This window comes from Bombus huntii, chromosome 5 (assembly GCF_024542735.1).
Source record: "Bombus huntii isolate Logan2020A chromosome 5, iyBomHunt1.1, whole genome shotgun sequence".
NCBI classification, from domain to species: domain Eukaryota; kingdom Metazoa; phylum Arthropoda; class Insecta; order Hymenoptera; family Apidae; genus Bombus; species Bombus huntii.
The window spans coordinates 14,786,968-14,811,457 of NC_066242.1; the positions used below are offsets into that span (position 1 = coordinate 14,786,968).

Sequence of the window (24,490 nt, forward strand, 5' to 3'; positions counted from 1 at the left end):
GCTGTGTTTATAATAATATTCGTAGATTACTCCTCAAAGATATGGATGCAAACACAGTGCACCGTTAAATGCAAGATTTGTTCTCTTTTTTTTTATTGATGTTCTAATAAAAATGTTTAATCGTTCAATGGGGCACCTTTTATTTCAAAGTATCTTCTATTTATCGGTTATATTAAAAATGTCCTAACTGTCAATTTTCATTCAATTTTTACAATTGTAAGAAGTCAAGCGCTCCGGTCACCAATGACCACGGTGGCAGTCAAAGTGTTAAAAAGGGTGTACGAGTACCTTCTTACGGTGTGTTACTTGAACATTATGGAAACGTTTATCGACGAATTTGCTGTTTAAACGATGTATCACGAATAACTGAAAGAAATAGAAGCTTGGTCCAGACCTTTGGAAACTGTTGATTCCTTGAATCTGCGACCATTTGCACATCGTAGAAAACATCTGCCAGAATGGCTATTATATCTCGCGGCTTACGATAATAGCGAAAGAAACACTTGGAGGAAGAAAATACCAGAATAAAGACGGAAAATAAACGAATAATATTCGGAGATTCCTTTCACAGGTGCTTTTACTCCGTTCAAAATTCAGTTCGTTGCCAATTTCGAGGTTACGAAAACGAAACAGTCCCAAGACACGCAAAGTCAAACCTTAAGAAATCTTCGCTGTAATTTTCCGTAGTTTCGTGACATGCTCTATTCTTCCAATGCTAATTCTATTCTCTTGCATTTTCAAATTTATCCCAGATCGCATTTTTCGTGGAAAACAAGGTTCGAGAAGATGTCGGGTTGACCGCGAGCGAGCGGATACAATTGTTCGCTGGACATCGGATGAATTTTATTGCTTTCCAGTCGGTTAAACGCAGAAAATACATAAACGGTGTTGGATAGGTGTCTGAAAGTAAGCGGCCGTGAATGAACGACCATCTGGGCCGCGTGTTCGATACGATTCGTTGCCCTATTCGAACTTCGATTTCCATCCCATTGAGTCGTTCCTTCTCGGAGTCCTCTTTCCCCCTTCTTCGTTCCACGTAAATTCTTCTTTTCAGATATTTTTATCTCAGCTTGTTTTAATTAGCTGCTAGCTATCTTTATTAGACGCGTAAGTTGATTCAATATCCTTTCAGACTACGAACATTTTCTTGTCTTATGGCGAGGATTTAAAAGAATTTCCAGCATTCCAATGTTATTAACAGACTGATAAATTTAGCGAACGCATTTAACGATAATTTAAATTTCTTTGGCCATCCTTTCGTCATCTTTCAAATCCAATGTACAAATAGCTGTGTACCCCGCGGGGGGTAGCCACCCACATGATAATCTAACAGCTAAAAAAATTCTACCAAATGTCCAAACTGGACAAATTGTGAATGTAAACAATTAAATAAAAAAAAATAAAAAAAAATAGCTGTGCGATGAGGATTAGATAATTAGGCGACTATTTGAAGTATAAATTACGTACCGCGATATTTCGTCTAAGAAAAGGGGCCAATCAGTTTAAATAAATAGACAAATGTAAAGAAATTTGATCTGTATTTATGTAATTTCGCGCAAATGTGATGAATAGCGAATATCATCGAGTTTATACTTGAAGATTATTTTATTCAAAAAGTTAAAGACAATTTCATTGAAAATAGACATCGGTATCTTCCATATACTAATATTATAACGAGCGATATTTTTAAGATTTCGTAAGAATAAAAAAGTCCTCTCGTATGAAAAATCACACGAATAGTTGTAAAACGAAATACGAGAACGATTATAATAATACGTGAATAGTCTTTGATCGTGATCGAATCAATTGCAATGAAATGGCTTGTGATGCCGTTGTAATCATTAAAACGATCAAAATTCCAATTAAAGCGAATAACTGTAATCAATTACCGATTCTCCCTATCACACAAAGAATTAACTTCGTCCCCTATCTCTTCACCGATCGCCTTTCTTTTTTTTTCCTTGCCAATCGACGAGACACACGCCGTGTTCTCCATCGCGCTTCAGTTAGCTCGAGCGAAGTTCGCGTTGATCGATCGCGAAACCAGCCGCGAAACGAACGAACGACGCGAGTAATCGGTCGAACAGATTGGTCGGAGCGAGCACGGCGAATCGCGGAGCGTTAAATCGCTTACTTATTCATACGGAGCCTGTGTTTCGCAGGCCATCGAGTGCGGATTACAGTACTTGAGACACGATACACCGCGGCCGTAGAAACGCCAGCAACTGATCGCAATCACTGACATTCAAATCCGACACCTTTCCACTTGGTTTCCCGCTTTTTGCCACGTCGATATGTATATTCATCTTGTTCATCGATTCGATAGACTATCCGTTTCATAAATATACATTGTCACTTAACCGTGCCACAATTGAACAATTGAGCAGTGTAGAAACTGTGTAGAAATATTGTCAGAGAAATGTGATCCTTTTAATTACGAAAGGATTAAATCATTTTCACCATTGAAAAAGTTTCAGAAAGCGAAAAGAAAAGCATTAGAAAGTTTATAGATCGAAGGATTAATAGATTCAGCGTTATTTTTATGATTACAGACTCTCTTTCGATCAGAGATTTTGGCAGTGGAAAATCACATTTCTCCGCGGCTAGAATAATCCAAATTCAATGCCGTATATTCAATGGAGTAAATTTAGTCATCTTTCTGATAAAAATTCCAATTAATCTCGCTTCGTTAATCTGGCGTCGATATTTCACGATTCCATTCAAAGTGAAAATAACTTAGATCTATCAAGGAGTCAGTTATTTTTCCATCCGGAGCGGATAATCCGTGCGTTTTACGAGGCTAAATACTATCGTGGGACGGCGTATACTTATGGAAACCTTTCTATCCCGCAACATATCCCTCCGAAGTGATCCACATTCCCAGCATGAAAAACACGGTATCACTTTCATCCTTGAAAGCTGATATTGTTCACGAACCCATCGACGAGCAAATGATGCAACGAACATGTTCAACCAGGAAGACCCTTCGCGCCGATCCACGTTCAAAGTACCGACGAAAATGTCGTATTGCTTCCTCTTAGCGATTACCATATATAAAGAAAAAAAAAAAAAAAGAAAGTAAAAAGAAAAAAGTCTTAAACACCTGTTTTAAAACTCCCAGCAAACTTTGTTCGACGAAATCAGCATCGAGGTCGAGAAGCAAACCATAACTCGCACGTGTTGTCCACGAACTAGCTTTCCTCCGTGGTTTCCCTTTCGTCCGACAATTTCTTCTTCTATCCAGCCTTCACGGAGATGGCCCAGGCCTGAAAAGCGGCGTAAAGTAAAGTACATAAGGTCAAGGAGTGGCAAGTGGCTCCGAGTTTCTCAAGTGTCGGTCGATTCAACCGTGCAGACCCCTTTTTCGCCTTTGCTTCTTTTTACAATTTCTTCGCTTCCTTCTCCCTCTCTCTCTCTCTCTCTCTCTTTCTTTCTTTTCACCGTGGTGTCCCGTTTCTCTTCTTCTCTTTCTCTCGAACATGACCTAAAACCTAACCTAAACCACGTGGACCAACTGCCCCTTTTCATCGTCGTTCCCATCCATCTTTCTCTGTCTTTCTTTCCACCTGGTGCCCCGTTACCAAGTTTACCTCTCTTTCATCCAGAAGGACATTCCGGTCCTTTTCACCGGCTAACTCCTTCGATTTTTATCTTTCCGAGGATTTTCTGGGTCAAGTGTGCCACGCTCCAGGGATTTTATAAATATTAAATCGCGCGAGGAGAGATTCGATGCCTGTGGCTCGTGTTCCTTGGGCTTGTTTTCTTCTTTGGGGTGGCTGCTTAGGCGAGACAGCTCTTTCATAGAGTTGTCAAGGTTTTGGGAACTAGAGTCGACTATTTTTACTCTTGATTTTAAATAGTTCTCCTTTTACTCGAGGAATACAGACGCATATGCTGGCGTTCACAAGCATAGAGACACCTCGATTTTCTTACTTTATCCTTGTGTAGCGGCTTTTACAAATTATTCTAATTTTCGTCAGGATAAATTAGATTTATTCGTAATTTTGTTGTTAAAATATATCCTTTAGAAGATAAGTAAGTTCCCATTGAATTAAAATACCATTCCATGAAGTGCTATTATAGCCATAGGCATTTGAAATTTATTTATTTTCTAACATTGTCTCGTTTTTAAAGTTTACACGTATTTTTAAAAGAATGTAATTACAAATTAGAAAATAACGATCATCCTCGATTTATTTGTAACTTTGTTGCTAAAATATATCCTTTAGAAGATAAGTAAGTTCCCATTGAATTAAAATACCATTCCATGAAGTGCCATTATAGCCATAGGCATTTGAAATTTATTTATTTTCTAACATTGTCTCGTTTTTAAAGTTTAAATGTATTTCTAAAAGAATGTAATCGTAAAGTAGAAAGTAACGATCATCCTCGAGTTTCAATAAATTCGTCATTGTCGAAAGAGGATATATATTTTATATATTTTGGGGGGAATGTCTGTTCATTTCAAGCGAATTGTAATATGCTCTTTTTTTTGTTTCAGGTGAGTACTTAGATGAAGTTACGGTATGAAGGATCTAAGTGCAAGTACTTGTAAGTTCCTTGGGTGGCGAGTGATTAAGAAACTTTCTTCCTATTCGAATTTTTCCTTTTCATAATAACGAAGTTAGAAAAAAGTTAATTAAAAATTTCATCGTAATCTTTTTATCAAACTGATATAAAATTATTACTTTGACGCAACGTTTAATATTTAAAAAACAGAGTGGAACAGTGTAGAATATTAAATCGAAGCATATAACAAAAATTGGTAAAAACGGCCAGGAAAATTGGAAAAGCGACTAGCAAAGCTGTGAAATAACAATCTCTATAATTTAAAATTCTTCTCTACTTTCAAACATAATATGTCACGATTAAAATTTAATAATTTCCACCCAGGTTTATAGAATATTAACCATTCAAACTCTAGAATAATAATCTGCAAAAGCTCTAAAATTTTCCATTATTTCTAGATATTATAATTTCACGCGATTCAAAGAACTCTATCGCTCAAAACACTCGAAATTCTAAAGTAATAATTTCGAGAAACTAAAATTCTCTACTACTTTCAAATATAATTTTACACGATTTAAAGAAATCGAATAATTTTCCCAAAATCCCTTTCCCTCGCTATTTTCATTTTTCAATGGCCTCCATCTTCGAACAATCTTCGAACATTTCCAAACTTTCCAAGTATTCGATTCCAAGTACAAACTGGAATTTTTCTTCATTTCTGTAAAGTGTATCGAGAGAAAGATTTTATTATTCCGCCCGAACATTCCTCCTCGTTCGTGAACGTCGAAATCGGCGCATACCTTCTAATTTCAATTACTCGGGCCGATGGAAACCTCGTCTTGTCCCAAGTGTTTCCAACGCGATCCAACGTTGGATCGTGTCGACATTCTTGCATAATTTTGTCCAGAAGCCAGTTTCGATGGAACATCGAACGTCTGACGTCGCCAAAAGGGGATATCTTAATTCTTTTCTCGCTGGCTCGAGTACTTTGCATACCGATTTTTATGTGCTACCTCGAAATCACTTTCGTGTTCGTTCACCATACGCTTCGTTTGCTTTCTTTTTATGGCATCTTGGGTTGCAAACGTGTAAAGTGTTGGGTCTCGGCTATAGTTTTCTAAAATTACATACGTTGATTTACGTTCCCTTAGCCTGATGTCTGTTTATTTTTATTTTACGTTTCTGTATCATTTTAGCTTTCTACGTTACAAGCTTTCGATTAATATTTTCCAAAAATTATTTATCTTACTTAAGTCCCACGAACAATTTCCATTCGTTGATATTTTAAGTTTCTACATTATTTATCGTTGTAAACGCGAAAAGCGTTGGATCTCTTTCAATCTTTCCAAGATCGTTATTTATTATTATTTTCAGTTTACGTATCACATCGATAAAGAAAGATCGTAAGAGAAATTCTTAACTAAGAAAATTCGTATAAAAATTCTTGACGAGATTTACGAACAATCCATCGTTCTTTAATAATAAAAAATTTGAAGGTAAACCAACTGTACCATGGATGAAGCTTTCTTGGAAACCAAGATGAGAATATATTACTTCCTATTCCGAATAAAAGGATGGAACATGATGAACATGCTCAAACATTGGTTTAACTCGACCACTGGCATCGACCACGAAGATACACGCAAAAGTAGCAATAAAACAGATCTCGTGCGTTCGAAAGTAACCATCAATGGGAGGCTCCATCTTGTCAGACTTCCTTGCTTCCCTTTTCTTCCAAGAGCGAGCAAGTAATCATCCCGAACGAAACATTTCGCTCGACGTCTTTCTCAAAGTCTGCAGACCGAATGAAAAGAGGAAAGTAAAGAGTCTCTGGTAAGAGAATACCTGAGTCGAACACACAAGAGGGTAACTTTCCTCGAACCTGATTCACCATCATTCTTACTTCGTCCAGTTTTTATCGGTGCATCCGACAGAAATTAGCATCGTTAGGATAGAATTTTTCTTGAATTTTATTTGAATAGAACGTTTAAAAATGCCATTAAAATGGAACTTTTATTTTAGCGGAAAACGTAATAAAGCTTATTTATCGTAGAAGCTTCAAACTATGGTGTCTTAACTTGGAAATCCTTCGATCAGATTTTACTTAACTTAAGAAAGTTTTTGCTGATTCCTAGAATGGAAACGAAGTTTTGGAAATCGAATTAGAAAAAATAAACGCTCACTCTTGAAATCGTCAAAAAGATAGCGTTGGAATGTTAGAAATTTTCAAGTATTTTGTAGATAAATAGAAGCAGAATTCTAACTTTGGATATTTTAAGAGATAGAAGAAATTACGGAGAAATGGAATTCTAATTTCCGAGATTCTAAACGATAAGGTTTTAATTTTAGGAATTCCATTGTAGCGGAGCGTTCACTTCGTCGATACTTTTAATCGAATACGATATATCGATATTATTACCTCTGACGACTTGCTTGTTTCATTTTCCTTTACTTTGTACGGCGATGATATTGGAGATCCGGTTGAAAAATATGCAAAAGGCTCGTGGCCCAACGCGTGGAAATTTATTTGACGTTCCGACGTTCGTTGCATTCCGTACGGTCGAATTAACGGGCCTGGGCTGAAGTTTCACGGCGATTCGAATGAGAAAACCGGAGAGAGGTAGAGTCGCGCTAGCGTTAGAATTACCGCGGACAGTCTTGCCGCCAAATTTATTAGCAATAACTCAACGTACAGCGGTTCGTTGTTAATTGAGGAAAACAAACGGCTAAAGAAACACTTTGCTTTTACTCGTGTTTAATTCTCAGTTAAATTTCTAATCAAAACTGAAAAATACCTTTCTACATTTTCTTTCTACAACGCGTCAAACTATCAAACTATAAACTATAATAAGTCGCAGATCTTCTGGAACCTGATATTATCAATTTATGAATTTGTAAAACGTTACGAGCTATACATTTGCAACGGTCCTAATTTTATTCGGTTGTCCGAAAAGTGTCTTTCTTTTACAGACTCTTCTTTTACAACGATACGTCTCTATAGAAACGTGAAACCTAATCTGTCGACGGTTGTGATCTTTATTTTGATAGAACAAAATGGATCATACGTAATTCGATAAAACTGTATAAAACGAAAAATCTTGTGCATCCATTATTTCCTTATAAAACGAAAGAAACTTTCCGGACGACCTAATAACTTGCCAGCTATAAGCTTTCCCTCAACGCTTTTATAGAAATTTCTATAGAATTCTTCGCAACGTTTCACCGCGTATGTTCCGTGAATCGAAATACGTTTCAGTGTCGTCTAAGAGAATTAAATATGGAAACGCGGCACCGAACAAATCACTGCTCTTCGTTCTCGTGTAAGAGATAAGGAAAGGAAACGGAAGAAGGTCTCTACGTGAAAATGCGAAGAGGGCAGAGTCCATTGGTAGGGTTAAAACTCGGAGACACCCGTTTCAACAGCGGCTAAATAGAAGAAAGGAACCGAGGTAGGAAAGGGAGAGACAACACGTTCTTTTCCAACGTGGTTCATGGATCTTTCAAACAGCTTTGTTTCTCGCGGAGGTGCTGCTTGCTGATTCGTTGGTTGCTTATCATTTTCACCTTTGACGCACGTAGATTGGTCTGGATGACGAGAGCCAGCCGACACCTTTCACCCTTTGCGTTCATCCTTTCTCCTTTTTCTTTTTTTTTTCTTTTTTTTTTTCGCTTCCTATTCCCGCCGCGTGTTCCCCCCTGCCCTCTATTTCCACTCTTTTCACGCACCCCCAGCCATTCAGAAAGTCGTCGCGGCTGTTTCTTCATGCTCGGAACCATCCATCGAGGCCCGCGACATCGATGTTTTAAACGAGATCGCGGGGATAGGGTGTCTTTGAATTGGCTCGTTTGCCTATCGACCTGGCCTCTGATTTCTGGTTACTTGTCTGACGAGTGAACCGAGGGTGGAAATGTTTGCGTGTGAAGTTTGAACTGTGGGATTGATCGTGTACTCTTGTAAATTGTAACCGAGCTTATAGCCTTTGAAATTATTTGTTCGGTAACGCGCAGTTTTCATGTTTGCCGATTATAGGATTGGAACTATAGCGTAGCTGTCGTTGGTTTCAGTATTTTGGCATTGCGACGTTTTCGTATCGTATCAGCAACGATTCAAATATTCCGAATAGAAATGTTTTTTCTATCTTAAAACATTCTCGTCCGCGTTGTATCGATCTTTCTGCCGATCGTTGTAATTTTTTATTAATTTCCAAAATTCCTTCGCTTATCTCTCACCGCAGGAGGGACAGTTACGTTCCATTTTTCACTGGCTAACAAGCGACAGCTTGGTCTTACTAATATCTCGAGCATGTCGTAAATTTAATGGGCGTAATCTCGCGTAAACCGAACTTACAACGTCTTTTCACCCCTCCTACCACTCATTTCATTTCAGAAGCTTCTCTTCTTACCCTGGCACCATTATTCTCCGGCGTTTAACGTATCAGAAAGTCAAACAACGTCGCGCGTGTCCACAGTCGTAACTTTTTTTTCTTTTCTTCGAAACTACCACTGATAACTCGAGTCGTAAATACGGTGGCGCGCAAAGAAATGGCGCGCCAAGATTCAATTACGGCTCACCCCTTATCTTGTTCGACACGTTTATCGTCGCGATAGCAAGATTAGTTATCTGAGAATGAACAGCCAGTTATAATTTACCCTCTCCGATTATTCGCCTTTGGTTCTACTTCTTCTTTTTTTTTCTTTTTTTTGGCTCCTACGAACAATCGGTATTTCGGTATTTCTTGGCTGGTACTCGAGACTTTATTTATCTTGTCATATAATCTTGTCATATATCTTGTTATCGATTTTTTTATATTCGCCAAGAGAATTTTGTTTTCCTTTTCTTTCGAGTCGCTTTAACGATCGATACTACTTTTTCGATACCCAGGCTACGTATGTTTATGCAAATTCCTATTTTGATGGCCAAGATTAACGAAATGGAGCTTACAGGATCTGTTTCACCCAGTAAATATGGATATTCATATATTTTTTCTTCTATTTGTTTAATAATGGCACGTTGACTAACGCAGAATTGGCTAATGCAGAAACACGTGCATTTTAGTACCTCGTAGCAAGCTTATTATATATGGTTCACCGTTTAAAGAAAAAGACATTATTGATTGTAATCTTTTATAAAGTAAAGAAGATTGTAAAAGAATTTAAAGTTATTGATTCTAAATGTTTTATTATGTATTTTATTGCGATATGAAATTGTAGATTGGAATGAGAAAAAAAGAATGTTACATCGTCGTTCTTCTTTTTTTTTACACCATCGTAGGATCTTTTTTTTGTTTATATAGAAGATAATCGAAGAGTACAAGGAAGGAACTCTATTTAATATAATTATCTCCTAACATAATTGCCATGATTAGATCGCCGCGTCACGAGGAAAATGCAAAAGCGATTGGAATTTCCTTCGTAAGTTCGTTGATGCTTCTCGTGGTATCGATGTGGAAAGGGGATGTAAAAGATTCGAGGTCTTTTCGCCAACGACAGACAGGGCAAAAAGGGTGAAAAAATATTGACAGACTGTGTAATAAACGCTAGGTGAACCTTTTGCTGCGCTTCGACGCGACTGCATCCATTGCATCGTTCGTATAGTCACCGATGCAACGATAGCCCTTTGTCTCTTTCTCTTATTCTCTATCTCCCTTCGAGTTGTTTCTTTTCGATTCTGCCGGTTCACAGGCCTGTTCTTCGTGGCAGGGCCAACTGCTAGCGATGGCTTTGAGACGCTTCGAATTTTTCCATCCTGTTACGAAGCGAGGTAAGCGAGGAGATTCTCGTAACGATCAGCACAAATCGACGTAATCCCCAAATTAAAATTACGTCTTTGTTTTTTCAACGAAGGCAAAAAAGTTAATTCTGCGTTAAAATTCATACTTACGCGTCTACGTTCGATTTCAAAGAATGAACTAATCCGTATTCTTATCCGTATCGCAATAAAGATAAGGCGATAGAAGTACATCTTTTAAAATAGAAATTAGCGAACTTTTTTGAAAAACGACGTGTACCACGTAAGACGTGCCCTTACCTAGAGATTCTTTTAGGAACTTGTTACGAACCTACTTGTTGTCCACGAACGTATCTCGTACAGTGTTTTACTTGGACGTTTCTTCGGATCGTTTTATCGACGTATAATTTTACTCGCTGTTTTCTTCTATTATTATTCGTCACTCGTGTCATTTATTCTTCTCAATCGTTGGCAACTAAGTGATTGCGGATTTTGTCATTAGGTGGTATTGACAAAATCCGCAGTCGCTTAGTTGCCAATCCAATACAACAGACTCATCGAAGACGACGCCAAGACGAAGCGAATATTTCAAGTATTTTGCTATATTTTTCCATCATTACCCGTCTCGTTTAATGCAGCCAAGTAGATGTAAAATAAATACAACTATAAAACTTTTCCTGCTCGTAAATAAATTCATCGCAGAAGAAGTTAATACGAGGTAATCATCATTCTTACCGTCACGTTCCTACCGTTATTTCGACGATTATACCTTCAACTTTAAGCTCAACGGCTGATAATAAATCTCAGCAGGGGCAAGAGGAGAAGGATGGCCATCGCTAGCGGGGCCGCGCTCGTGGCGGTCAGGTATGCGAGGCTTGCAGACGAAAAAAATAAAGCGAGATGAAATAAGAAAAGACAAAAGAAACGCATGGACGCAAGTGGTGGTGCAACGAAGAGGATGTACGTTCACCTGAGCGTGGGATAGAGAAAGTATATGGCGAAAGGGTGGGTGGGCGGAGAAGGGTGGAAAAGGAGCGTGAGTTGCATCGAATGCGAGAATGAAAGGACGAAGAGGAAGAGACAGGGACGAACGACGGAGAATCAGGATGAAGGTAGCCTAACCTGACCAAGAGCCATCGAGTCTAAACAATCGGACGATCGTCCTTCGAAATATCTCTGGCTCCTGGGAACACGTTTATGCGTGTACGTGTTCTTTCTACCTGTTTCGGACTGTTTGCCGTAGCTTGCTCGTCAGGCTTTTGTGAAATTTCTGGCCGTGACGGTAGCCAGCAACAGTCGATGTCTCGTAAATACGATTTTAAAAAGGAACAGACGTCTATCAGGATTTTTACGTACGAGACTGTATTCGTGATAGAATTTCTTCTCGTTTACAATTAAATTCTCTGTTCGCGTAGGATTTTAGAAGGATTAGACACCTCTTAGGAACTTTATATAGGAATAATAAATCGAAGAAAAATTTATGCGTTAAGGGATTAATGTATTTTTATTATACGATATCATCATCGTCATTATCATCAAGTTTATATCGTTCGACCCTTTCGATCACGAGAGTTTCGTTCGTGTATCGCGCCACGCGTTCTCGAGCACTTGAAACGTCTACGTTGTTTTTCGAAAGAGCAATCGTCAGTTTCATTAAATAGTCACAGCCAGTAGTTAGTAGCGTTTCGTTTGTATCTCTCTCTTCCATAAGATCGAGCGATTCTATCGAGAGAATTCCGAGGATGCAGCAAAGATAAGTTAAATCTCGCTTCATCGACTCTCATCGATGCATAGACGTTCGGCGAAACGATCGTTTACATTTCCATGCAATTGTTTGAAGCAACGCAGATATTTTAGATGGTCCATTGCCTATGAAAATACCAGTGATCGTGTTTTAATCAAAATCGATAGTCGATCGATCATCTGCCATAATCGATGAATGCGCGTATCCTGCTCGATGGAAAAATCCAATTGAAACTACTCCAAATTAACTCTTTATTCAACAATAGCGTTCCACTTTTCAAAATTCCCCGATACAAATCCAATCTCTGGTAACAATTTCGGAAATCCCAGCTCTCGATTCTTTCACCGCCAAACCCCGGACCTGCGTTTTCATTTATTTCATATTCCTCGTCCCTTCTCGCAACGAGGTAAAATAAAAATTAAAAACATCCACGCGCGCACACACGCGCGCCTGTACAAAAGAGAAGATAAAAACAGCGGAAAAGAGGTAGAACGAGGTACGAATCGGATTATATTGTTCGAGGTGGAGGAAATATTTCTACGGGGGTGAGTAACGAGCGGAGGAAAGTTGGCGAGCAGGTCGCACGAAGGATTTTCGAGTATCCGGTGGATCAACCTGTGGTTTTCCGGCGAGTTTGCCCGCCGCTCGACCAGCTATTCGGCTCCAAATTAAACTCCCACCCGTGGCCGTGGCGGCGCGGCGTTTACGCCGAAGCCACGTGTAAACTCGAGTGCAATTCGCCCTCGTCGAGACCGACCACGGCCGCGAAAACCGCGACGTCGTCGTTGTTTTCCAGAGTGATTACCGACCGCCAGGCCGCTTTTATTCCGCGCAAACGTACCGTGCTCCTCGTCGTCGTCGGATTTCGATCGATTTACGCTGCGCGCTATAGACGGATCTTCTGCCTTTATTTTCTGCTTTCTTTTTATTTCTATCTTCTCTTCGTTTGTTCGTTTCGAACAGTGGATTATGCGTCCCGGTGATTATTCGCGAAGAGTAAATTGTAGGATTCGAGGATTAACGAAGATTGGAATTGGAAAGTTTAAGCATTAACCGAGAACAGTTTTTACAAGACTCGAGTATTTAAGGTACGTAGTCGCGGAATCTAGATATTACGGAGGAGAGATTGGAAAATTGTTATATTATTGAAGGATACGAGGATGAAGATTATATAGAAGAATGGAAAGAGAAAGGACGGGCGAAAAATCGAGAAACCGTTAATGGAAAGAGAATTTGGAAATTTTATTTTTTAGAATCTTTAAATGGTAGCCCAAAGTGGTCGAAACAGCTTGCGTTAGATTCCAGGTAAGTTCGGTTGTGTTTAATTTTGGCACATTTGTATCGTAGAATGAAAGGAGATCTCGAATTTTTGAAATTAGAAATTGACGACGTTACGTAGACAGGTTTATGTGCCGCGTAATATTTTCAAAGTTGTTGGTCGAAATTGTGAATACAGTGGTTCATGTCGAAACTAAGTTAAGCGCACGTAGAGACTGATGCACGAGTAGGACGCGTTCTCGAGATAGTGGAAAGGTCGGTCCGAACGAAAGGTCAGTTTAATTCCATTAGATCGTGGAAGCCTTTAATGTTCCCCTGCGTGGGCAGAAACGGTGAAATTTGCGGCCAGATCGGTCGAACAATGTCGCGTATCGTTGCATCTCCGCCCCCGAGTGTTTCACAGTTTCTTTGTTCGTGTTGCGATAATAGCATCGGAATATACCCTCGAATATTAAACGTTTCATCGAAACATAGTTTTCGAATAATTATTTCTTCCAACTTTCGATATTATTATTTTATTCGATATCGCAAAATGTTGCCTCTATCGTACCTTTCCTTCTCGTTCTTCTTTCTTCTTTTTGTTTCTCAGACATTCCTTTAAGTCCATAATTTGCAACCGGCATGCTGCAAGAATTTTTAAAACGTATATAATAGCCGACTACTTGGTCAAGGACACTGATCTCTCTTCCTTTAGATTGTCAAATAAAAACAACAATGACCGTCGGATGTGAATGCCGTGTCCCGAAGCAAATATTACATCTCTTTCGATGTGCCGTGCAATTTTAGTAATTAGTTTATGCGTGCCGTGAGATGGGAAAAGGTTGAAAATCACTGCTTTAAGATAATGTATCAAGCGCAGAAGTAGGACGCGCCCATTAACGGAGCAGGATTTAGTGGTTTTTTTTGTTCAACTTCGTGATCATTATCGAGCTGAATCGCGATTATCCAATGTGAATCAGCCTGTAGAAACTCAGCAGCACAGAAGGTTGTCCGATGTTCGAAGATCGCCGAGCGTTTCTACTTATGGTGGACTAATGTATTTTGTAACTTGTAGATCTCGGATAAGGAGCAGTTGCGGCTTCTGGAAGTGACAGCGAAGCTTGTGGTGGTTCTCAACCATCGAACCCTCTTCCGATCCTATCCATTCGAAATTTTGAGCAACGTGTATTTTTTCATCAATATTTTTGCCCAATGGAAAAACAAGAATCTTAATTGTATCGATGGGAATCGGCGAACGATCGATTTCAATTCGTTAATAAAATATCTCTGTGAATATCGTTCTCGTTGGTTACCTTCGTATCTCGATAAATCAAGCTAAATGGGCTTTTTGTACGTGTAATTTTCCGAATGCTGCCAATTCCATCGATTAAACGATGGGAATATAATTGTTGCTAACGATTTGCTTTAATGATGCTCGTGCAAATATCATTACGAACCGCTGATAAATCCAAGTTACTCCGCCAGACTTTGCCATAAGCTTTGTCATTTGCTGCGTTAATCGAGCAACAAGAATATTCGTCCCATTCCATGGTAACTGATCGACTCGATTCTTCCCTATTAACTTACTCTATTCTCTACGTTGTTGTAGGTGTAGCTATACTACCTATTCATTAAGCTCTCATATTTTTATTCATACCGTGTGTACCACGTGTTCGTTTATTACGCTACCAAACACCTACACTTTGCCTGTACTTTCTTCGCTACTTTGTCACTCTACTCTCTACCGTACGACTAACACTATTACCTATTGCGTTACGCTATCGTTACGCTATTAATTACAATATCACGTCACTAACATCGTTACGCTACCAATTATACTACTCCTTAATCTACGATTAACCAGGCTGTTATACTTATCGCATTACTTTACCGATTACTCTATCGCGGCACTAACTATCCTGTCAACCAACCGTTATTACGCCAAAACCAGACCATTCGCTGTACCAACGCTACCGCTACTCGCTGTTCGCTACTCACCTCTACATCCACTCATCCGTCATCCCACGTCATCCCACGTACATCTACTCTCTTGCACCCTTCTCCAACCTATCCACGCCATCCTGCGTCTCCCTACGCTACACCCATCGTACACGTAATCACCTCTCGAAGCTGCAACCTGTTCTCGCGTTAATAAACGCTCGCGTCGATAGTCGAACGCACCAAGAGTTCGGGACAACATTAGCCGGCGCAGACACCGGGAAATTGTTCCATCGCGGCGGTCTTTATCGTCGCGGCGCAGAGGATATCGAGAAAACGGCCGAATATAGCGAGAAAGAGACGGATTTCGGGGTGGCTGACCCCTTTCGCGAATCAGCTGTTCGCGAACCAGGGTGGGAGACGGCACTGGCGGCGGATCTCAAAGCATACCACAGGAGAAGAGGAACAAAGAGGTAGGAGGAGATAGACGAGAGCGGAACGAGGATGGAGCAACGAGACGAACGAAGTATTAGCCGCGGGGTGGAGGAGGATAGAGGATCGAGGTAAAATGGTCCAGAGAGAGCACGTTGGAGAAAAGACGAGAGAGAAAGAGAGAGAGAGAGATCGGTGGACGCGTGGGAGAGTTTGGTTCCAGCGGGATGGTGCTCAACCTTGCACAGGTGAGCGGAAGTCGGGACGAACATCTTTGAAAGTTCCATTAGCTCGTGGGAAATTCGATCCTTCTTCGCTATGTAGTTTTCTCCTGCGGTAAATCTGTTCCGTGATGGACCCTGCGTTTCATCATGGATTTTTGTCTCCGTTTGTTTGCCTTGTGAGGGTCTCGCGGTATGTTTAAGATTTGGGATATTTAAGGGTCACGATGGTTGGTTTTGTTGGTGATGGATGGCTGAGTTGGTTAAACTAGAGTGACGTACGAGGTGCTTTGACTTTTAGCTTTGAATTAGTTTCTTCCGAGTACGCAAGGAGTAATAATTCATTTTGATTAGCAAAGGAGAATAGAAACGAGCGACGAAATTAATTTTTGTTAGATTAACTTCGCGCGGTTGTAATAAAGAGAAGGAGTTTTGTTCATAAATGTCCCATAATGTTTTTACTTGAAGCTAGTTTGTTACCATTTTGTTCTATTGGAACATCATTCGATGAAATAGTATGAAAAAATGTTGTGCATCTATTATTTCCTTAAAAAGCAAAACAAACTTTTGAGCCAGTCTAATTATACTTTTGGAATACGAGTATAACTTTACATTACCACCTCGAGTTCGATGTATGAAATTGAATAAGAGATCTGGGTTGGCAACTAAGTGATTGCGGATTTTGTCAATACCATCTAATGACAAAATCCGCAATCACTTAGTTGCCAACTCAATACAAAGCATAGCGACACGCGAATTACTAAAATCTTTCGATTATTGCCATTTTGTTCCTATAGTCGTCTCATAACCAACTTACTTCGATTCTTCGTAAAATTAATTCAGAAAGTCTATTTTATGAGGAGTAGAAGGATTATTTTAAGAATAGTTTCCACAGGCGTATTATTTTAGTAAAATTTGAAATTACGTTTGCGGTAGAAACACAGGAGCGGAGAATTCGGCTTCGTGCCGTGCGCAATGAACGTGTTAATCTTTAAAGAAAACACGTGTACATAATACCGGCCGAAGAGAACCACGGTGGGAACGGAGAAAAAAAAGGGTTCCGTCGATGAAGTGGCATAAATTGCGGCCGGTGTGTCGCGATTCGTCGTGGCACGAATATCAAAGCGCGATCGTTTGATGGCACTCGAGGTCCGCGGCTAGAGTGCCGCTTGACCCTGTCACTTGGTTTCCAGCCACGTCATGAAGGCCCTCCAGAATTAAATCAATTAAAGAGATCCGTCGCGTCGTCCCGTTCTGATATTCGCGCCGAGCGTGCTCGTAAATCGCGTGACGGATTGCGAATCTCTCCGTCGATTATTATTATGTCGTGTCAGTTTCATCTCTCGAAATCGTTCGGCAGACCGGGAAAAAAAACCACGATGTCGACACGTGAATTTATGGATGATTAAACGCGCGGTTCGATCGAACGTGAAAGAATGATCGGAGTGGCGGGAATTGGAAGGAATTTTTAGAATTGAACGTAACATAATAAAATAATTAGAAATGGAAGAATACCTGTCGTCAAATAAATCTGAAAAAATCGTAGAATCAAATGTGTAGTATATGGAAAAGAAATATCGAATTGAAAGTTTCGCTTCGAATTTCGAAGATTTCTGTTTCCCTTGGAATTTCGAGATCGAAACGTACAAACTCGAGATTTTACAAAATAATAGGGTCGATGTTAAGAAACCTAAATTGAAATTTGATTTGATGATTGATTGATTGATCATGATTTTTATTTTTATAATATCGATACGATAATCTGTAGGTTTATCGCGAGGGAAAAACTAATTATATTCATTGATTTTCGAAAGTATATTCGTTTAACAATCATACGATATTTTATTGTTAAAAAGTACTCAACGCGAATAAGTACTCGTAACACGGCCTGAATGGTAATATTTATAAATAAGGGAAGAACAGAGAGGGGAAAGGTTCGAAACACCTGTATGAATTTCACGATGCGAAACGAGCAACCTGGAGTACCTTGTCAGACACGTTTGTTACACGTGTCTCTATGTATTGTTACCTCTGTGTATGTACCCATCTACGTATATGCTATCGTCGAGTGTGCGTTGAACAATAGTTAGCGTACGCTAACTACTTGGAGCGATCGTGGTGGAAACATCGGATGGGAGAATAATTAGCACAACCTCGAGGATTTTCAGCCTGTATACACGTGGTATCCTGGCTATCCAATTAAGTGTCAACGATAAACCAGACCGTGCAACAATATCTTACGCCATTGGTTATTACATATCGATTTCCTTTAAAATTTCAAATGGTGAATAGTTGTTATTTCAAGATCATTTCAACAAACGTACATAGTTTCCTGTTATAAAAATATTGGTATCCTGGCTATCCAATTAAGTGTCAACGATAAACCAGACTGTGCAACAATATTCTACGTCATTGATTGTTACATATGAATTTCCTTTAAAATTTCAAATGGTGAATAGTTGTTATTTCATGATCATTTCAACAAACGTACACAGTTTCCTGTTATAAAAATATTGAAGTACTGATATTCTGCCTATCCAATTAAATGTCAACGATAAACCAGACTGTGCAACAATATTCTACGTCATTGATTGTTACATATGAATTTCCTTTAAAATTTCAAATGGTGAATAGTTGTTATTTCATGATCATTTCAACAAACGTACACAGTTTCCTGTTATAAAAATATCGAAGTACTGATATTCTGCCTATCCAATTAAATGTCAACGATAAACCAGACTGTGCAACAATATTCTACGTCATTGGTTATTACATATGAATTTCCTTTAAAATTTCAGATGGTAAGTAGTTGTTATTTCAAGATCACTCCAACAAACGTACATAGTTTCCTGTTATAAAAATATTGAAGTACTGATATTCTGCCTATCCAATTAAATGTCAACGATAAACCAGACTGTGCAACAATATCCTACGTCATTGGTTATTACATATGAATTTCCTTTAAAATTTCAAATGGTGAATAGTTGTTATTTCATGATCATTTCAACAAACGTACATAGTTTCCTGTTATAAAAATATTAAAGAGCTTGGAAGTTGCAAAAGTGTTGAGTTTGGCAACTAAGTGATTGCGGATTTTATCATTATCACCTAATGAAAAAATCCGCAATCACTTAGTTGCCAACCCAATACGTTATATGGATCTTTGAACTAATTTCATTTGAATTTATTCGAACAAATTTTCATGCACTTCTGTCTATCTTTAATAGTTACGGATAAGCAGCGAAAACAGCATCGAAATCCCCGAAGGACTGTATTTTAAATGATACATCAACCGTAGTAGCGTTTCCATATCGGACGCTTTGCTATGCAATATTTTACGATTCGCTGCTTATTAATTAGTATCCTATATCGATTCACGATTCATAGCGTTCGATTTCTATCTTTCGTAGACGACTACGAAATACGCGTTATTTTCGTTATCGATCTTCGTCGATTCGTCTATGCCATCCTGTTGTCACGCTTTGGCATTCCTTCGACTCGGTAACATCGCGTGCAAAAGTTTCAGCGGGCATAAAAAAGAATCGTGGGAGAGTGAATGCTTCGTAACGAAAGACACGAAAGGTAGACTTAGAGGGAAGAGAGAGGAGAGAAAGATTGAAAAAGGCGAGACGAAGCGAGCGTTCTTACGACATAAGGAAAAAAGGTAGCTGCTGGCTGGCGCCACTCTACCACCGTTTCACGCCACCGTTCCTGTTCTTCTTGCTATATCACCCTTTTCCTTTTTTTTCTTCCTTTTCGCTCTTGTCCTTCTTCTTTCGACCAATGGTCACTTTCTTCCTTCGGCGAGAAGTCGCTTCGTACTTTATTTTCGATTTTATTTCGACGTATCACAGCTGTAGGAGAAAGAACGACGGTCATTGGGGAACGTCGAGAAATCCTTGTGAAATATCTTTGGAAAGTTGGTGTTTTAAGAAATTTTTCGGAATTTATGGAGAATATCGTTTAAAGGATGCTTTTGGCCGGACGTGTGATTTTTGTGAAATTTATTAAGAACACGCATTAATTCGTGCGTGAATCTGACATTTTAAAGACGCCCTTGTGTCGCTGTATCGTGGACAGATAATTATGTCAATTTGTAGACTTGATAATTAGGGGAATTGAATCGCTGTCGATCATGGTCGAGTTTGCGGACCCAGCCAATTAATTTGCGGTCGGGACAATAACTGCGGCTCAGATCGGCCATCAGCTAATCGCGTCTCGCTAATTACCGATCTGTCCGCTATTAACGAACATCGAAATTATATTGTGAGTGGAACGCGATTAAAAGTATCATTCACAATCTCAAATATCTTGTAAATATCCGAGTAACTTTTTCCAGGAGTTTGTTAAACTAACGCGTATGGGATGTCGTTTTTTAAAATAAAATTTCCATGATCATTTTCCACGTCTCTATGTGAGTCTATGTAATCTGTGTAAATCTGTCAAAACTTTTGGCTCCCCATTTGTTCGTTGAGACCCTCTTCCTTTCTTTATAAATTCTACGTAATTTCATTTGATCGTTTACAATTCTCTATAATATCTGATATTAACCGATATGAACCACCTGGTAAAAGGCCAGTAATGGTTCCCATAGAAAATCGAATAACTTTACGAGCATGCTTCGGTCGTTTAGAATTACTAATCGATCTCGCTTCGTTAGTGAAGATATTAAAACGAAACGTTAATATTTATCCCAACAGAAAGACAGTTATTTCGTAACAGATTTCCACGCTGTGTCTCTTAAAAATTCTTGTAAAACCATTCCACCAAATATACATCTCGTAAAATTCCAAGTCCTCGTTAACTAAACTCGGAAATCAAATTCCACCTGTTTCCCGCTATTCTCATCTTTTTAATTTTCTTGTTCCTCCAGCTGAGTATCTATATACCTACCACGAAGCAATCGACATAAAAATCACTAACTAGTTTCATCCGTCTCTTCCAAGGTAAGATCAAAGTGAAAAGCGAAAAGAAAAAAGGGACGAGGAAACGGTGGATCAACAAAAAGTCTGTAATATTCGTGCGTCGTTTCCTACTTTTTTTTTTTAAACGTCACAATTTCTGTTCTTTTCTCTTTTCTTTCTTTCTTTCTCATTTTTTTTTCTTTCGATCGTGGTCGTCTTACGACGATGGGTCGATACGAAAAACGGGCAGCGTAGAGGCTGCCCTGCGGGATGGAGACGTAGCTCGGGACGTTGATCGATGAAAATTGAATTCGATCAATATTAATGAATCGCCGTGGATCGCGAAACGGCCGCGATCATTATCGTATTTTACGCGTACCGCATAGCGCATATTAATCGGTGGACCGTCGAGTTCTCGATTATGCCCGCCGATTGCCGTAGTTTGCCAGATAATTAACGAGGTAGCGAACAATTTTGCCGAATGGCCAGCGAGAAAATAAAACGAGCCAGTTTCTCCTTTCGTGAAACCAGTTTCGATTCTGATCGTAATTTGTCGCTTTGTTAACCCTTTGCCACTCGAAATATGTCCGCTGATCGCTACTATTTCACCTTGCCCGTGTTTTTGCAATTTCGTTAGCGTGCCAGTTGACATTTTATTGCTGCATCAATTTTTACGACGTTACCTTTCGTAAAAGGGGAAAAATTGTTGGCTACTAAAAATTGTTGGCTAAGTAACAGAATATTTTTATATTTATTGATTTATTATTTTCTTACAGAAGGAATTCCACGTTATGTAGTAGATATTTTGGTATTATTAATCCATCTGGAGCCATGATACCTAAACGAGGATTGACGAATTTATAAAATTGTAGAACCAGTCATTTTGTCTGGCGTGGTATTTCTAGTGTTAGCGTCTAACGATCTAGCGACCGATCCGGAATTTTCCTGATATCTGATATCATCATATCGAATGATACGCGGTAAAAATTTGGAAAACGTGTGGGAAGTTGTAGAAAACGAGGAAACTGGTTAATTGGAGTTCGATGAACAGATTGCAGAACCGTTTTACACTTTGACAAGTACCAGCTATTTTCACTGGTATTGGTATAAGTAGCCTTGATACAAAATTATTTTCAGTTTGAATACATAAAAAACGAAATAAAATTCAATATATTATTCTTTTAGTTATCGTTGCGAAAGGCATTACGTCATCGCGGAAAAAAGATAACACGAAGTAAGAATTTTAAGATAAAATTGTAAAACCAGTCAATTTGACTGGTATGGTAGTTCTAGTGTTAAATTACTCCGTTTCATCAATTTTAATATCGGATCGTTATCGTTGGGCTGAATATTTTTTCAATTTCAGGATAATAAATAAATAACTAGCATATTGAATATCTATTCTACAATGTAGTATATTGGGTTGACAACTAAGTGATTGCGGATTTTGTCATTAGGTAGTATTGGAAAAATCCGCAATCACTTATTTGCCAACCTAATAACTGGTTTTTTGACGGTGAGAATTTTTTATCAAAATAAAAATCGTCTACGTAGATACATTTATTTGTTCAAAATTCCGACAATTTTTTAAACTTGGCTAGTCGCTTTGTACAAGTTCGCCATTTCCATAAAGTTACTGATTCCGACTTTTCTATGAAACTTTGACTCTCTTCCCCCCCTCCCCTTAATTCCCCTTCCTCTCCCCTTCTTTTTCTACGTCGAAGTCTAAGAGTTCTCTGTCCATTCGAACGCGTGCACTACGTTTCACACGATTCGCTGATTGCCGATTGAAAGTGCATATTTGTACAGGTGCAAATATCAACGTGAACCGCGTGTCCGCGTTTATTCAGCGTGATACTTGCCGCACCGGGAAATTATTTACACGCCCTGATGCGGCTACCAATCGATCTTGCCGTCTACAAATCTGTAATTTAACTACGCTCGTCTAATCATATAATATTTCTACATTCTACGCTTGCAACCTACGTTTTTTCCTGTCTTTCTTCGACAGTTTCAATCATCTGCCAATATAATTTCCAAAATTTCTCTTCCTCTATTTCTAATACAGTCGAAACTAGAACAGCAATTTCCCCCACAGATATAAATACCGATCCCATTAACGGACAATGGTTCAAAGCGTCGCTGTTACGATCGATTCGAATTCGGATAGTCGATTCTCGGATTTTAAAACGTCGCCGAATTTAGATCGGCAATTACTTCTCGATTATTGCCGAATAATCGAGGAATTTCTCTCTGTGGACGTTGCAATCGAGCTTCAGCTATAATTGGCTGTATGTTAACGCTCGTCGATACTCAGCAAAGATATGCGAATGCGTGCTTGAAATTGCATCGTGGAAAACGAGGCTGGCGCGCTCCATCAATCGCGATCATACGCGCACTGTGCACGCACGCGTTTCAAATAATTTTCATCTTGTTACGAACGCATAGTCTCAGACCTTTTTGTTCCATATTTTCCTAAGCAGGTTGCAGCTGGTCGGTTGCCACGACGCAGGCGTAAATATGTCGATAACGAGGATTTCGATCGGAGACTTTCTCGATAAAATCTACCGTTGTTAGTGACGAAAATATTCTGATCGTTCGTTCCAATAGAACTTTATGTAAATGTATGCGTCAATGTAAACGTTTATTTATAATCGTTCATAAATATCCAGATACTTCAGTTTAATTTGTGGTCGCTAGATTCAATTAGTTATCTAAATTAAGTAATATTTACTTATTTATAATACTTACTTATAAATTATACTTATCTATAATAAGTATTAACTTATTATAAATAATTAGCCGTGTCACTGCACCACGCCAGAAAAAATTACTGAAAATTCTCAATGCGAGAATTGATTGTACATTTTAATAAATAAATTTTAATAAATAAATAAAAAAAAAATTTGTGGTAATAGCAGTAAAAGTAGTATTTGAATATCGAACGAAGGCGTGCATTTATGACGAATTAATAATTCGATCGTCATCGTTTTATGGAATCAGCGAACTAAAGACTTAAATTTAAATTGGCTATTATAAAAAATTGCAATGACGTATATATTATTATTTTCACAATATACGCTTCTATAGTTTTGCTATTTAAATATTATTGTTATTAAACAAACGTCGACTACGAAAATACGTCGACTCACGAAAAAAGGAAGATCGATCGAAAAAGGGGAAAAAGTAGAAAGATGCCACCGTGAGATATTTGACGACAGTGTAGACGCCGTGCAGACGCACGCAAGTCGCGTCGAAGGAAACACTCTGATGTTGGTGGGTGCACGTAAAACATCGGCCTCTTTGATATAGCAAACGAGGCGCGTGGGTAGCACTGGCCAAAGAATGCTACCTTGCTTGCTCAGGTAGGTCCTCGACCGAACCTTTTCAATCCGACTTTTGCCCGCGTATTGTCACGTTCTTGCGCGAAAAGCCATTTTTTCGCTTGGTCGGTTCGCCTGGTCTGATTTCAGATATCGTATCCGATAGACTGTTTTTCGCATTAATTCAACTACGCTCGTAGAATTGATAAAAAATTGCACTCGTTGCACGAACCACCGTTGAAATTAATATTTTCCACTTTTAACGTGATAGGTAAATTTCGTGAGGATGTAGAGTTGGTGTATTAACGAAAATGATTAGATTTGTAACAACTCGAAAAATAAGCCGCAAGATGTTCGAAGATGTTCTACGTGTTTCTAGATACGTGTAAGGTTTCGTGGTTTTTGAATGTACGAGGATCAGTGGTTCGAATAAT

At 38.9% G+C, this 24,490-nt stretch overlaps 2 protein-coding genes across 3 annotated transcripts in view; one reads left to right on the forward strand and one right to left on the reverse strand.

Annotated features, from left to right (window-relative positions):
- LOC126865675 (glypican-4) overlaps positions 1-24,490 on the forward strand; it is a 132,643-nt gene that overhangs the window by 61,137 nt on the left and 47,016 nt on the right. The window contains exon 1 of one of the 2 annotated variants that reach the window (XM_050618473.1): positions 15,710-15,856. The exons of the other annotated variant lie outside the window; for it this stretch is intronic. Within the exon in view, the coding sequence (XP_050474430.1) occupies positions 15,745-15,856 (112 nt within the window). The 5' untranslated portion in view covers positions 15,710-15,744. Of the gene's footprint in view, positions 1-15,709; positions 15,857-24,490 lie in introns of those variants that run through there. 2 annotated transcript variants of the gene reach the window in all.
- Positions 1-24,490, reverse strand: part of LOC126865686 (uncharacterized) — a 162,224-nt gene that overhangs the window by 44,417 nt on the left and 93,317 nt on the right. The window lies entirely within an intron of this gene.